At 38.6% G+C, this 17,600-nt stretch overlaps 1 protein-coding gene across 2 annotated transcripts in view; it reads left to right on the forward strand.

Annotated features, from left to right (window-relative positions):
* OPHN1 (oligophrenin 1) overlaps positions 1-17,600 on the forward strand; it is a 495,334-nt gene that overhangs the window by 422,518 nt on the left and 55,216 nt on the right. For both annotated transcript variants that reach the window (XM_046673421.1, XM_046673422.1), the window contains exon 19: positions 1,947-2,106. In XM_046673421.1, the coding sequence (XP_046529377.1) occupies positions 1,947-2,106 (160 nt within the window). The remainder of the gene's footprint in view (positions 1-1,946; positions 2,107-17,600) is intronic.

Here is a 17,600-nt window from a genome sequence, read left to right on the forward strand (position 1 = left end):
CTGTGCGAGGCACACACACACTTGGAAGTTGTTTACCACCTAGCAGAAAAGGTGGACAAGAAACAGAAAATTCCAATATATGCTCCTTGCCAGTGGGGTCAATCAAGACGAGGACAGTGGGCTGTGATAGTCCTGAAGGAGATGTCACCTAAAGTGAATCTCAAAGGATAAATAGACATTCTTTAGATTTAGAAATAAGGAGACATTCTAAGCAGAGGGAATGGCATGAACAAAACTATGGAGGTCTGAAACATCGTGTAGCCAGAAAACTTGGTCTAACCAGTGTAGTATATCAAGAGTGTTGGAGTTCAGCAGTGCCTAGATGTAATAACAGGGGATATTTGTAATGGAGTATTTCCAGGATGCCATACTAAAGAAATTTAACTCTATTTATTCAACAACTCTCTGAAGTGGATACTATTTTTGCAAGTGAGAAAACTGAAGCTCAGAGAGGCTAGGTCACTAACACTCACTGTTGCACAGCTAAGGAGTGGTGGTGTTGAATTAAAACCCAGGTTGGCTTCAGAACTCAAGCTGTGCATTGGGATTAGAAATAGGCATCATGTTATAGAAGGCCTTAATTGCTACTTTGAAGAGAATTGGCCCTGTCCTCTACGTAATAGGGAGCCACTTAAAGGAATTTAAGCAATGAGAGTGACTAGGGATCAGAAAATTTGAGATTGCAGACCCTACTCTAATCAGGCTAACTGATTGTCACTTTGATGCCGGGTTGGTGAGCCAAGGAGTCGAAAGAAAGATTTCTTGGACTCTCAAGATCTGGCAGTAGTGCTCTTTTATTTAGAGAATAGTGTGGAATAGCATGGGGACAGGACCCACGGGCAGGCAGAGCTGGTGCTGGAATAGCATGGGGACAGGACCCACGGGCAGGCAGAGATGCTGCTGGCATGGGGAGCTGCTGCTGCTGGAAACCTGGGTGGAGAGTAAGGCTAAATTTAAGGCATAGGTATGTGAGTTATCTCTTTACAAGACAAAGGAAAGAATATGTAAAAAGAATTGTCAAAACGGTATGGGTGCCACTAGGGTTCTGGTTATTGGGTGGTCCTGTAACTTTTAGATAAGAATCAAACCGGATTAAGTAAATGGCAGAAGCCACCGCTTAAATATTATTTTCAGCTAAAGACAAAGGAGGATATTGGGGTGGGGGTCAGTTACATGAGGTTGCCAGACAGTAAACAACTTAAGTTCTTGCCTTTGGCATTGATTAAGAGTTTCTAGAGATAAGGTCCTGTCCCTTCTTCCTGGCACAGAGAGGAGGCAACTTTACAGATGGAGGTTTCCCTTACAAATGTAAATGTTTCCCAACAAAGGGCAAGCAAACTTGCTCCTGGGAGCCTGCTTCTCATCTACAGTTTTAAAATTAACCAGCCTAAAATAATCCTCATCAACTTCAGGCAAATCCCTGTCCTTCTTTGGACCTTTGCTTTTTTTTTATCTGTAAAATGAGAACGATGATAAAGAGCTAATCCTAAGGATCCCCTTCAGCTCTCTCAGTTTTTTTGCTTCTTTAACTGGGGGTGGGGAAGGGGCTAGATTCCTGACTGGAGAGACTGGTAGGCACTTTCTCTATGTGCTTTGTTCTTCTTTATATATGGTTTATACATGCTGTACCTCTTGCCTGGAATGTCATCTTGCTTCCCTCCTGTCTTTCCAAATACTTTCTAACTATAGACCCCAAACTCCTTCTCTTAACTCCTACAGTGCCACTAAGTAAGTTAGCTATGTCTCACTTTGGCCCCTAATTATATACTGTCTTGTATTCTTTGCTAGTTGTTTCCTTTGTAATCTTTTCTTCCCGTATCTATTTTAGGCCTCTCTTTTCCTTCTACTTTTTAGTTTGTCTAACCCCCTGTAGCACCTAACAAAGTCTTGGTTACAAGAGAATCTTGGAGAAAATCTTGTTAATCATTTTCTTTCTCTTCTGGCAGTGTGTGTGAGTACAGCAAAGAGAATCTTATGACTCCCTCCAACATGGGGGTGATCTTTGGGCCTACTCTGATGAGAGCTCAGGAGGACACTGTGGCTGCCATGATGAACATCAAATTCCAAAACATTGTGGTAGAAATCCTAATCGAGCACTTCGTCAAGGTATGTATTTCTTTTCCTCACCATCACTGCTCCAAACGTGTGACACTTTGTCCTAGCCACATTTTAGAGTTGTGTCTCCCTCCCTGGCTCAAGTTGATAATGGAAAGAAATTCCATTATAACATAATGACATTTAATAGCATTTCTGACCCTGTGAGATTCATTCATTTAGCAAATATTGCTTGATCCTGTAACTACTTTATTATCAGGCACCTTGCTAGATGATATAGAAGAAAAAATCACCATCCATGCCTTTAAGGAGTTAACAATGTGATATGGAGACAGCAATGTAAACAAAGGAAAATAAATGATAAATATAAAAGTACACAAAAGTGTATGTACAGTGAAACTATAAAGAAAACAATACCTATACTTATTTAAATGTCATATCATTCTGAAAGAATCTAAGGTGGTATATTTTATATGGTATATAAAATATGAGGTAGTTTACATTATAATTAAGTCAAATGAAAAAGGAAAAATAAGGATAAGAAAATGAACCCAGGAATGAGGCTAGACAAGAAATATTTATTGCCAAGTCCTGTACACTTGCTACAGATTGCCCTACATTTGACTCTAGGCTTGCTAGCTGCTAATACCATCCTAGCAGACCACAATTCAATAAAACTTTTCTGCAAAGGGATGATCTTGTCCAGGTGGTATCCACAGTTCACTTACAAGCTGTGCTGCTTACTAGATGTATTAGGTAGGATACAAGTTAGGCTGCTAAGACTCCACATACAAAAGCACAGTGGCTCCAACAGAAGAGAGATTTATTTCTTGGTTGTGGAATAGTCCAGCAGAGTGGTCCAGGGCTGGTATGCTGACTTGCCAGGAGCAGGAATGCATGTTCCTTATTTCTTGTTGTTCTGCCATCTTTAAGGTACTGCTTCATCTGTATGACTAAATACCTTCTACATTATATCAATTGAGAAGGATGAAAGAAACGGAAATGGTTAGGATGCAGCCCTTTCCTTTAAGACCATGACCTGGAAGTCACACATATCACTTTCATTTACATACCATTTGTCAGAATTTAATCTCAGGGTCATATCTAGCTATAAGAGAGGCAGAGAGGTATAATTACTATTTGGGGCAGCCATGTGCCCAGCTAAGACTTTAGTTCTTTTACTAAAAGAAGAAAGAGATAATGGATATTGGAAAACAACTGGCATTCTCTGCCATATTACCTGTGTTACATCAAACAACTTAACTTCTCTGATAGCCATTTTTTAAGCTAAAATGTGAAAATTATAATAAATATACACTATGTGACAGTCACAAGCCCAAGGCCATTTAGCTAGTGACAGAGCTGGGATTTAAGTCCAAATAGCCTGGCTCAGAGTTGAAGTACTTAATCACTATACAGTGCTGCTTCACCAATCATTTTGTTACAGTGATATTATTTGGTAAATACAGGGCACTTTGAGATTATCAAGGATGGGTACTTGCAGAGAAATACAACCTATGTCAATACTGAGGGTGGAAAGAAAGGGAAATAGGGAAAGGGAATTTCAAGGAGTTGGCCTAGCGTGGACAAAGGCCAAAGGGCCTAAAACCCCAAGTCGTTTGGTATTGTTGGAACACGAAATAGGAATAGGAGTGGCAGGAGATGACTGGAGGCAGACAGGGGTCAGGTCCTAAAAGGACTAGACTTTGCCTAGTTGAGGAGTTAGAATGTTTGGAATTGTTCCTGCAGGCTTGGGAAAGCATTGTTTGAAAGTAGAGCAGTATGATGGATAGACTTATATTCAGGAGACATTATCTTGGCTATGACATGCAAAATAGATCACAAAGATAGAGGGTAGTGCCATAGCCTGAGAAATAAATAATTGTAGTCTGAATCAGGGCAGTGGGAAGAACAGGGAGGCAAATGCAGTAGGACTTGGTGATTGGAAGTGGAAAATGTGGGAGAGGGAGATGTCTGAATCCTGGATTTCTGATTCGGCTGACTGGATGGATGTGGCTGTCCTTCATATATATAAGAAATATAGAGTGGAAAAGTTTTGGGGAGATGGAGAAAAGTTCAGTTTGGGGAGGTTGGATTTGAGATTCCTGAGAAATATCTAGAGAGCAATATCTAGAAAGCAGCTTAATTTACTATGAATCTAAAGCAGGGATTGGCAAACGTTTTCTTAAGAAGCATATAGTAAATATTTTTGACTTCGCAGGTCATAGATCTCTGTCATAACTACTTGGTTCCACCTTTGTACCAGGAAAGCACTCATAGACAACTTGTAAACAAATGAATGTTCCAATAAAACTATTTCCAAAATAAGCAGCAGGCCTGTGGGCTGTAATTTCCTGACCCTTGGTCTAAAGCCCAGATAGCATTTATTGATTAATTGGTTGATTCATTCATCAACAAATATGTATTGAGTACCCACTATTTGCCATATACTGTCTTAAGCACTAGAGATACAGCCCTTGTAGAATTTATATTGTAAAGAAAGTAGAAAAACAGTATTCAAAATAAGTAAAATATATAGTGTGTTAGATGGTAATGAGCATTAAGAAGAAAAATAAACCCATAAGGGGAATAGGAAGGGTTGGGAAGTGGTTTTGCAATTTTAAATACAGTGAGGGAAGGCCTCATTGAGAAGATAACCTTTGAGCAGAGACCCATAGGGAATAAAGGAGTGATTCATTCAGATATCCAAGGGGGAAAAGCATTCTAGGCTGAGGAAATGGTAAGTGCAAAATCCCTGAGGCAGAAGTGTACCTATCATGTTCAAGGTACAAGGAGGCCAGATTGGCTAGAATGGATTAAGCAAAAGAAGAAATAGAAGAAAATAAGTTTGGAGAGGAATGGAGAGGGAAAGCTGAGTAGATCCTACAGGGCCTTAGAATCCATCAGAAAGATTTTGACTTTGCTTTCTGAGTAACATAGATTTCTCTGGTTTTTGACCAGAGAAATGGCATAATTTGACTTACGTTTAACAGGACTATTCTGGATACTGTGTGGAGAATAGCTGTAATAGAACAAGGGTAGAAGCAAAGAGACTAATTAGCAGGCTCTTTGAATAATGCAATTGAGAAGTGGTTGTACCTTAGATGAGGGTGGTAACAGTGGAGATGGTGAGAAGTGGTCAGATTCTAAATATATTTTGAAGGCAGAGCCAACAGGATTTGCTGACAAATCATGTGGAATGTGGGCGAAAGAGAGGAGTCATGGGCAACTTCAAGGCTTTTTATCTGAGCAACTGGAAGGATGAAGTTGCCATTTACTGAGATGCATAATGCTGGAGAAGGATCAGATTTGAAAGAAAAAGAGCAGGAGTTCAGTTTGGGACAAGTTAAGATATGATGATGAGACATATGAGGTCAGAGAAGAGAACAGGATTAGAGAAATAGACTTGACCTTCAACAACATAGAGGTGTTTGTTAAAACCATGTGAGATAATATTCTTGCCTAGGGGATACTTGTAGCAAGAGAATAAATGTTAGACCAAGGATTGAAATCTAGGGAGTGCCAATATTTGAAGGGGTAATAGGAGAGCCCACAAAACAGACTTGGAAAGAATGGTCAATGACAGGAAAACTAGGAGATAGGAGAGCCATGGACTCCTGGAAAGGAGAGTTTTAGGAAGGGAAGAGTGGAGAGTAGTTCCAGTTTCCCAAGCCATGGGACACAGGACTGAAAAGTATCTACTACTTTACATATTTTTAAATTTTTAAAATATGAGCAATACATGTAGATGGTAAAAATGTCAAACCATAGAAAAAGTATAGAATGAAAAAATGAAAAACAATTCTACCCTTTACCTATGCTCAACCCCTAGTTCCAATCCTCATTTCAATAAATTCTTGTTTATCATTTCAGCAAAGAAAACAAGTATATATGTATATATATACACATGTGTACACATGCATTAATACATTTGATAGCTCTCAATATGTATATATTATTCCTCTACTGAGTACAGCTAGAAACCCTGAACATTATATATAGAAACAACACAAGAACACTCACTCTGAAATATGGAGGGAAGAAGGCAGACGAGACCAGCTAGGGACCTTTAGACCTGAGGAATGACATAGCCATGAGTCACCTGGATTTTGTTTTTGCCTCATATCTCCCAGATTGGGTAGTATAGAAGTGAACAACCTAAGAACACTGACAGGTACAATCAAAAAGAGATCCAAACAAAAGCCTGGTCTCTCTAGTCAAAGGTCCTGGAAAGCAGCAGCCTAAGGATGCACAAAAATTTTAGATAATAACTTCTCTACTTCAGCAAAACACCACAGAAAAAATTGTAGCCCCACCTCAACCCCTGCCAGCAAAGGCTGAGTGGAGGGCCTAGACTTCTACCTTTGCTAGTCTGTAGCAAAGCACCTGAGTGCTCCTCCCTCTGCCCCATGTGGTGGTGCCAAGAAGGCCAAGTGAGGAACCAGGCTTTCATCGTCACCTGGTGGTAATGAGACACTCTTCCCTACTCCCTATGGTATCAGTGGAGACCACATGAAGCACCTGGACCTCCCATGCCAGTTTAGAACTGGAGTAGTGTCAGAGGAGGCCTGGTAGAAATACAGGACTTTCACCATCACTCAGTGGTAATAAGGCTACCACATTGTGTTGTCAATGGAGAGGAGACCATGTAAGGAACAGTAATGAGACACCCTTCACCTTCCAACTAGAGTGGTATCAACAGAAGCCTAGTGAGGAGCCTAAACTCCTACTCCTGCCTAGCAATAACAAGGAGTCCTTCCTCCCATTGGGATGTTAGTGGAGGCCAAGTAGAAAACCTGGACTTCCACTCCATCCTGACAGTAATGAGGCAGTGCTTCTCCTCCCCTGCAGAGTCAGTGTCAGAAGAGGCCTGCTATAACAAAAGATATAAGTAAGACCAAGACTCTCATAATACCCAAGATAGGCAGGCTTCGGTTGAAAATCATTTGTCATACCAAGAACCAGAAAGCTCCCAACATGAATGAGAAAAGACTATCAACAGACATCAACACTAAGGTGACACAGATGTTATTTATCTGACCAGAATTGTACAGCAGCGACCATGAAAATGCTTTAATGGGCAATTAGAAATACATTTGAAACAAATGAAAAAATAGAAAATCTCAGAAAATAGCAGCTTCTGCAAAGAAATACAGAGTCAACAAAGAAATAGAATACATAAAGAAGAACCAAGTGAAAATTACAGAACTGAGAAATGCAATAAGTGGAATTTAAAAATCCAATGGATGGGCTCAATAATAGTATGGAGACAACAGGGGAAAGAATCAGTGAACTTTTAGAATAACAGAAATTATGTCATCCAAACAATAGAAGACTAAGAGAATTTGTTACCAGCAGACCTATCCTAAAAGAATGGCTAAAGGAAGTTCTTTAAACAGAAAGGACACAATAAGAGAAGGGATCTTGGAATATCAGGAAGGAAGAAAGAACAACAGAAAGAGCAAAATTATGGGTAAATTCAGTAGTCTTTCCTTCTTTTGAGTTTTCTCAATTGTGTTTGATGGTTAAAGCAAAGAAAGTGTTTCCATCTTGTTGAGATAAAGCAAAAATTATAATATCATCTGTTGTGCTTCTCCGTGTATGTAGAGGAAATGCTTAAGACAATTGTATTATAAAAGAGGGAACATAAGGGACATCAAGGAAGGTAAGGTTTGTACATTTCATCAAACAGGTGAAGCACCAGTAGCCTGTGATAAGTTATGTACATACAATGTAATACCTAAAGCAACCACTAAAAATTATACAAAGAGATGCACTCAGAAACATTATAGATAAATCAAACTGGAATTCTACAAAATGTTCAGGAAGACATAGAAATCCTTCATGTTTATGCACCAAACAACAAAACTTCAAATTACGTGAAACAAAAACTTATAGAGCTGAAAGGAGAAATAGAAAGATCCACAATTATACTTGGGGACTTTAACACCCCTCTCTCAACAACTGAAATAGCAACTAGACAGAAAATAAGAAATGATTCAGAAGAATTCAAGAGTACCATAAACCAACAGAATCTTATTGACATTTATAGAACACTCCACCCAACAACAGTAGAATATACATTATTTTCAAACATACCAAGATAGACCCTATCCTGGGCCACAAAACAAACCTCAAAAAATTGTGAAAAATTGAAATCATGTATGGTGTTTTTTCTGACCACAATGGAATCAAACTAGAAATCAGTAGCAGAAAGGCAACTTGAGGCTTGGAGGAAAAAATGGTGATGTTGGAGAACCCAGCTTCCCTGTCCCCTCACAAAGATCAATGATTGGACAGCTACCCTTGAACATAAACAGCTCTGGGCTACCTGTAGAGTCCATTTAGGCAGTTTTAGCAACACAATGGGACAAAAAAGCTTAGAATAATTGCATGAGAAGAGATGGAAGATTAACTTCATTCTGCCTGCATCATCCCAGCCCCCCAATTTGGCATTGTTCGGTGCCTAGATGGAACTTCCCATCTAGAAAGAGTTCCTCTTGTGAGGAAAGGAAGAGTAGGGTGACTGACCAGCTTCTTCAGTCTCTTGGGGTACTGTGTAAAGTTCCCACTTTGGCTTCACCCCACCCAGACCAGCAAAGCTGAGACATATACAGCTGGCTAGGAACAAGGAAGAAAAGCAGAGGCTATTATTAGGAGATACGCAGTGAGGATGATCAAAGTTCAGAGAGAGAGACCTGCTCTGCAGACAAACTCAGCGGATCTCATCACTGACAAAGCCAATGGTCAGAATAGCCACTGCAAACTCCCTGTAGATCTCGCCAGCTTTCTCCCCACAGGTATTCCTGTTCCCTAATGCCAGCCACCTGAGTCACTCTCCACTTCCTTCATCCCCTTACCCCTGATAGAGCCCAGGAACCACACTGGCAGCCATCCAAGGTCTCAGCAGCTGCACAAGTGTAAAACACCAGCTGCCTGAGAACCCCCCTGCACCTACTAGAGCCTAGGCGCCATGCCTGGAGCCAGCGTGGGCCTCTACAGCTGTGTGAGTGCAAGATATCGGCCTCAGCCCCCTAGGCTGACCACCACCACCATACACACATTTGGAGCTAGCCCACCCAGCCATGCACCTGCATACCACTGGCCTGACACCCATCTTTGGCCTCCACTGCAGCACACACATCCTGGGGGGAAAACATGCAGCCATGGGTAAGCATGCCAACAGCCAGGGCCCCCACCACTGCTTATGGACCTGGATCAGGCCCTTCCTTTTGTCACTGGCCAGCACCATCATGCCCACCTATAGATAGTCCCTCCAGCTGTGCACTAGCACCATCCCCAGCCCAACTCCTGTCACCAACCATCACTGTGGTGTACACGCCCAGAGGGAGAGTGTGCAGCCACAGGAGAGCGCACTGACAGCCAGAGCCCCTACAGCTGCTTGTGGGCCCAGATCAGGCCCTGCCTTCTGTCACTGGCCAGCACAACTATGCCCACCTTTAGCTAGCTCTTCCAGCTGTGTGTCTGCACACTCCCAGCCTAAGCCCCATCACCAGCCTCCACTGAAGTGTGCACACCTGTAGAGAGATTATATAGCCATAGGAGATCACTCTTGACATCCAGGGCCTCTGCAGCTCCCAGTGAGCCCACAGTTTGCCCTAGCCCTTGCTACCTAACCTGGTCCCCATCACAACATGTATGTATACAACTGGCATCTGCCTATACATAGGCACCTGCATCTGGTCCGTTCAGCTGAGTGTGTATACCACCAGCTGTGGCCACTAGCACTTCCTGCCCTGGTCCCTAGCTGCTGGACCTGGAGGTGCCACTTAGGACCACAAAAGCCATTGTTAGACCCCTACAGTGCTCACTAAGGACCACACAATTGATATTGTGGACCTGAGTGGCCTGAGCGAAAGAGATGCCACAGCCCCCTCTACCTGGTGCCTCCACATACTCCCACACTTGACACTCTGCACCACTAGACCAAGAGTCATAGCACAACTCAGCATGCCCCTACTCTCAGGTGAAAAGCTTCCCTTGCCAAAATCAGTCCATAAAGTCTGGAAGAGGTGACTGCTTCTTGAAGAGAGCAGACAACTATGCAAGGCTGCAAGGATCATTAAGAATTCGGGAAACATGTCTCCACTAAAGGAATACAGTAAACCTCCAGTAACTGGCCCCAAAGAAATGGAGATCCAGGAATTGCCTGACAAAGAATTCAAAATAATTGTTCTACAGATTCTCAGACAGCTACGAGAGAACACAGGTAAATAATTTAACAATATCAAGGAAACAGTACAAGAACAAAATGACAAGTTCAGCAAACAGATAGAAAACAAAAAAGAAACAAATTTTGGAGCTGAAGAATACAGTAACTAAATCAATTGAAATTATCCAGTCAGAGGAGCAAAAAGAGAAGAGAATGAAAAGGAATGAAGAAAGCCTACAGGACTTATGAAACAACATCAAACAAAATAATGTACTCATCATTGGAGTCCCAGAAGGAGAAGAAAGGGAGAAAGGGCTTGAAAGCTTGTTTAAAGAATGCTGAGAATGCCCCAAACCTGGGGAGAGATTTGGACATCCATCTTCATGAGGCTAATAAATAACCTCAAAATTTCAATCCAAAATAATCTTCTCAAAGAGACATAATAAAACTGTCCAAAACCAAAGATAAAGAGAGAATTTTAAAAGCAGCAAGAGAAAAAGTCTCTCCTACAAAGGAACCCCCATAAGACTGACAGTGGAATTCTCAGAAGAAACTTGTAGGCGAGGAGATAATGGGATGATATTTTCACAGTGCTAAAAGAAAGGAACTGCCAACCAAGTATACTTTATCCAACAAAGTTGTACTTCAGGATTGAAAGCAAAATACAGAATTTTCCAAATAAACAAAAGCTGAGGGAATCCATCACCACTAGACATGCCTTACAAGAAATGCTGAAGACTTCTTCAAGCTGAAACAAAAGACTGCTAATTAGTAACATGAAAACATATGAATAGCATGAAAACATACAATACACTGGTAAAAGTGAGCATATAGTCAGATTCAGAATACCCTAATGCTGTAACATAGTGATGTGTTAACTACTTAACTCTAGTATAAAGGTTAAAGGACAAAAGTATTAAAAATAGCTATAGCTTCAACAATTTGTTAATAGATACACAATATAAAAAGGTGTAAATGGTGACATCAGAAACATAAAGCAGGCAGGGAGTAAAAAGATAGAGTATTTGAAGTTAAATTTTTAGTGTAAAATAGGCTGTTACATATAAGACATTTTATGTAAGCTTCACAGTAAGCACAAAACAAAAACTTACAGTAGATTCACAAAAGATAAAGAGAAGGGAATCAAAGCATATCACTATGGAAAATCATCAGTTTACAAAGGAAGGCAGCAAGAAAGGAAGAAAAGAAAAGTAGAATTAGAAAACAGTCAGAAAATGATTAAGATGGCATTAGTAAGTCCTTACCTATCAATAATTACTCTAAATGATAATGAATTGAATTCTCCAATCAAAAAGCATAGAGTGGCTGGGTGGATTAAAAAAAACAATACCCAACTCTATGCTGACTAAAAGAGACTCACTTCGGCTTTAAGAACACACATAGGCTCAAAGTGAAAGGAAGGCAAAAGATATTCTATACAAGTGGAAACCAAAAGAGAGCAGGAGTAGCTATACTTATATCAGACAGAATAGACTTTAAGCCAAAAATGGTAATAAAAGACAAAGATGGTCATTATATAATGATAAGGGGGTTGATTCATCAAGATGTATAGCAATTATAAATATATATGCACCCAACATAGGAGCACCTAAGTATATTAAGCAAACACTAACAGATCTGAAGAGAGAAACAGACAAAAATACAACAATAGTAGAGGACTTCAATACCCCACTTTAAACAATGAATAGATCATCTAGACAGAAAATCAACAAGGAGACATTGGATTTGAACCGTACTTTAGACCAAATGGAACTAACTGATATATACAGATCATTTCTTCCAACAGCAGCAGAATGCGTATTCTTCCCAAGTGCACATGGAGTATTCCCCAGGATAGATCACATGATAGGTCACAAAACAAGTCTTAGCAAATTTAAGAAGATTGAAATCAAACCAAGTATCTTTTCCAACTGCAGTGGTATGAAACTAGAAATCAGTAACACCAGGAAAGCTGGAAGTTTCACAAATATGTGGAGATTAAACAACATGCTCCTGAAAAACTGATAGGTCACAGAAGAAATCCAAATGGAAATCCAAAAATATCTTGAAACAAATGAAAATGAAAGTACAACAGCACATTAAAAGGATCATTCTACATGATCAAGTGGAATGTATCCCTGGGATGCAAAGATGGTTCAACATATACAAATAAATAAATGTGATACATCACATTAATAGAAAGAAAGATAAAAATCATATGATCATCTCAATTGAGGCAAAAAGAGCATTTGACAAAATACAACATCCTTTTATGATAAAAACACTCAACAAATTGGATATAGAAGGAACATACCCCAACATGATAAAGGATATATATGACAAACCCACAGCCAACATCATACTCAGTACTGAAAGGTTGAAAGACTTTCCTCTATCACGAACAAGACAAGGGTGCCCACTCTTATTTAGCATAGTACTGGAATTTCTAGCCAGAGCAATAATGGGAGGAAAATAAATTAAAGGAATCCAAATAGGAAAGGAAGAAGTAAAAATGTCTTTGTTTGTAAATGATATGATCTTACATTTAGAAAATCCTAAAGACTCCACCAAAAAACTGCTGTAACTAATCAACAAATTCAGCAAACTTGCGTTAAATCAATATACAGAATACAATTGTGTTATCATACACTAACAAGAAAACATGAAAAAGAAATAAAGGAAACAATTTCATTCACAATAGCATAAAAAACATAAAATATTTAAGCATAAATTTAACCAAGATGCTTTAATATCTGCACACTGAAAACTATAAGACTTTGATGAAAGAAGACACAAACAAATGGAAAGATATCCTGTGTTCATGGATTGGAAGAATTAATATTGTTAAAATGTCTATATTACTCAAAGCCATATATAGATTCAATGCAGTCCTTATCACAATGCCAATGACGTTCTCCACAGAAATAGAAAAAACAATCCCAAAATTTGTATTGTCACAAAAGGCATCAAATAGCGAAAGCAATCCTGAGAAAGAGCAAAGCCAGAGTCATCATAGTATCTGATTTCAAACTATGCTACACAGCTATAATAATCAAAACTGTATGGTATTGGTGTAAAAATAGACACATAGATTAATGGAACGGATTCAAGAACCCACAAATAAGCTCCTGCATATACATTCAACTAGTATTTGACAAAGGAGCCAAGAATACTCATTGCAGATAGGTTAGTCTCTTCCATAAATAGTGTTGGAAAAACTGGATAACCATATAGAGAACAATGAAATTGGAACTCTATCTTACACTACCCACAGAAATTAACTCAAAACGCATTAAAGACTTAAACAAAACCCTGAAACCATAAAACTCCTAGAAGAAAACATAGGTAAAATACTCCTTGACACTACTCTGCAGCAATTTCCTGGACATGACACCAAAAAGCAAAAGCAACAAAAGGAAAAATAAATAAGTGAGACTACATCAAACTAAAAAGCTTCTGCACAACAAAAGAAACAATAAATGAAATGAAAAGGCAACACAGAACGGGAGAAAATGTTTGCAAACCATATATCAGATAAGGCGTTAATATACAGAACATATAAAGAACTCATACAACTCAATAGTATAAAAGCAAACAACCTGATTTAAAAATGAGCAGAGGAACTGAATAGAGTTTTCCCAAGAAGACATGCGAATGGCCAACAGGTACGTGAAAAGTTATTTGACATCACTAATCATTGGGGAAATGCAAATCAAAATCCCATTGAGATGTCACCTCACACAAGTTAGAATGACTATCATCAAAAAGATGAGATAACAAGTGCTGGCAAGGGTGTGGAGAAAAGGAAACAGTTGTGCACTGTTGGTGGGAATATAAATCGATGCAGAAACTATGGAAAACAGTATGGAGATCCCTCAAAAAATTAAAGTAGAACTACCACATGATCCACCAATCCCAATTCTGGGTATATATCCAAAGGAAATGAAAGCCAAATCCTGAACAGATATCTGTACCCTCGTGTTCATTGCATTATTCACAATAGCCAAGATATAGAAACAACCTATGTCCATCACAGAATAATGAACAAAGAAGTTGTGAGATATATATATATATATATACACACACACACACACACGTACAAACAGACAAAAAATACTGTGTGATATCACTCATTTGTAGAATCTGAAAAAGCTGAACTCAGAAACAGAGAGTAGAGTAGTAAACCAATTCAAAGTTTTCATATTGATTACATGTGGGAATTATAATATTTTGGACATGGGTTTAATAAAATTTATTATGAAAATTTTAAAAAAATAAGGAAGATCTCTACATGCTCATATGGAATGATTTCCATTATATAGTCTTAAATTAATACAGCAGAGTGCAAAAGTGTATCTATAATATGCTACCCTTCATGTAAGAAAGAAAAGGATATAAGAAAATAGAAATGTATCTGTTAATTGTGAAAAAGATTTACAGTACAGGTAAACCAGAACCTAATGAATTGGTTACCTATAGAGGTTTGGTGGATATAGGTTGGTAAGGATGGGATAATGGCATTGGTATAGTAGGAATGAGAAAGGAGCAACTCTTTGAGTATACCTTTTGTTTTTTTGTATAGGTCTGACTTAGAGAATCATAGTAATATTTCACATACTCAAAATCAAATAAATAAGTAAATAAAATGAACCAGACAGTGGAAAGAACCCAAAGTGAAATACAAACTGTAACAAATGAACCTAATTATATTACAAATGAGTAACTTAGCCAATTGAAGAGTACAGGAAGAAAAGAACTAACAAAAGTAATTTTGGAAAATAGTATTTTTATTGTATACTTTAAAACTAAAGACAAGAAGAACTGTACACAAACATTGTACTCTAGTTGCTAAATTTATTGCTCACAGGAGTATGGGTTAGCAATTCTGAAACTAATATACTTATATTCTAAGATTAAATAAATAAGTAAATATATTATAAATAATGAAAACTAGATGTCTTACTATTGGAGAAGGACATTACAAATAAGCAAAAGAGGAAGGCTAGAATAATTACTGTGGTATTGGATTGGAATGGATACAATCAACATGAACTCATGTTTTAAAAATATACAGATAGATAAAGAAGTAAATATAGATAAATGTTTATGTATCATGTCTTGTCTGCTAAGAGGGCCTAGAAGCAGTGCCACTCCAGTAATAATGAGCACACTTAGCCCCAGGTCTTGGTTTCTAAATTCCATCCTTCAATAAAATAACCAGGGCTTCTTGGAGAAATAGCTGATTTCAAGGCTGGGTCAGGAGAAATATCAGATGAGACTGGAACATCTTGTGGTACCAGAAAGTAAGGAAGTGCTCAAAAAATTATAGGGACATGATGAAAGAACACAGGAGCTGACATGAAATTGATCCCAATGGTCAAAGTGGGAACATTTGGGTGACAAAATAAATAATGATATTATTGGATTATAACCTACAGAATAAAACAAATACTATGATTTCATACTGATATAAACAAACAAACAAACACACACAAAGGAAGAATGACTTTTTCTTAGAGTAAAATTTCAATTAGTAATGTAGAAGAAATCACCAAAATAGAAAATCACTACAGTAAATACCACAGTAATTTGCAGGCAAGAGCCATCAACAAATACTAAAGTTAGTGGGTGAAAGTATGAAGAGAATCAGCATATCTGGATAGTCTCAAAATATCTCTCTGCAAGATATTTATTAATGACAAGGGAAAAATAGTATCTTTACAGTGGAAAAGTCTGGCATCAGCAGACACAAGATATGTCTACATCTTGTATCATTAATATGACTCACTGAGAAGGGTACAGCATCACTTCTTCCTAAAAATGCATAACCTAAATCTGACCATGAGAAGATATCAGAAAAACCCAGGTTGACTGAATCCTGCAAAATAACTGACCAGCTGTATGCACTTTGCCATGTAAGGTAACATATTTATAGGTTCTGGGGATTAGGACATAGACATCTTGGGGGTCGTTATTCTGGCTACCACAGTTCACCCTCTGGCCCCAGAAGATTCACATCCATCACATGCAAAATACATCCATCCCATTCCAACTTCCCCAAAAGTCTTTAGCTTCAACTCAAGTCCAAAATCTCATCTACTTATGTCTGCTCAAAAATCCCAAATCTCATCATCTAAATCATCTAAATTAGGTATGGGTGAGTCTCTTGCTATAATTCATCCTGGGATGAAATTCCTTACCATCTGTTCTCATCTGAATCTAGAAAACAAGTAATTTCCTCCCAAAATACAATGGTAGGACAAGTATAGGATAACAGTTTAGATATTCCCATTCAAAAAGGGAGAAAATGGAAAGGAAAAAAATGAATCACCAATACGGAGCAATTTTGCAGTCCAACTGGGCAAACTCCAGTAGATTTCAAGGCCTGGAATAATTCTCTATGGATGTGACTTAGTCCTCTCAACTTGCAGCTCCACCCTCTGAGTCATCCTTCCTTTTTCATGAAAAGTAGCATGCGTTTGAAGCTGAGTAGTTTTATCAGCATGTTTTCTGCTTGTTGAGTTTTGGGGTTGTGACAGCCTTCTTTCATTTCATCTTCTCTCCATCCCTTTCAGGCCAAACTGGCAGTGTTTATGTTTGGTCCCCCAGGTATGTCACTGAGATTCATTCCATTAGTCAAGAGGAGCCTCCACAAGTCTTTCCCAAATAATCCCTTTAGCCATCCCATCTCTAATTTTGGCTTCTACTGAGATAGCTAAGGGGCTCCATGAGTCATTACCTAATCTCTTTAAAGAGCCCCTTGTATAACTGAATTCTGTGATTTTTTTATCCTTTTAAGCCACTACCAAAAGGCTGTACAGCCACACCCTTGGCTTTCTCTCCTGAGCATGCTTTCCTGAGAGTGAATCTCCTAATTTCAGTATCTTTTACAGTCTAGATAGGATCTATGTTAGGATATGAGAATATCCTAAATTATCTAGTCCTAGAAGTCCAAGTTATTTTTGCTTAACAGTTCTTTCCTCAACTTATCTCTTTCCTCTCACATTTTTCTATAAGCAGTAAGAAGAAACCAGGCCACAGCTTCAATACTTTGCTTGGAAATCTCAGCTAAATAACCAAGTTTACTGCTTACAAGTTTTACTTCCCACATAACTGTAGGACACAATTCAGCTGAGCTTTCTGTCACTATATTACAAGGATAATTTTTCCTCCAGTTTCTAGTACATGTACATCATTTCCTTCGGAGTCCTCATCAGCAGCGTATTTAACTTCCATATTTCTACCAACAGTCTGTTTATAACAATTTAAGTGTTCCCTAAGAAAATATATATTTTCTTTGCTGTACTCCTCACTTCCTTCTGAGCCCTCACTAGCAGAATTGTTAATACCCCATTTCTACTAACAGTTTGTT

Source organism: Equus quagga, chromosome 10 (genome assembly GCF_021613505.1).
Source record: "Equus quagga isolate Etosha38 chromosome 10, UCLA_HA_Equagga_1.0, whole genome shotgun sequence".
NCBI lineage: Eukaryota > Metazoa > Chordata > Mammalia > Perissodactyla > Equidae > Equus > Equus quagga.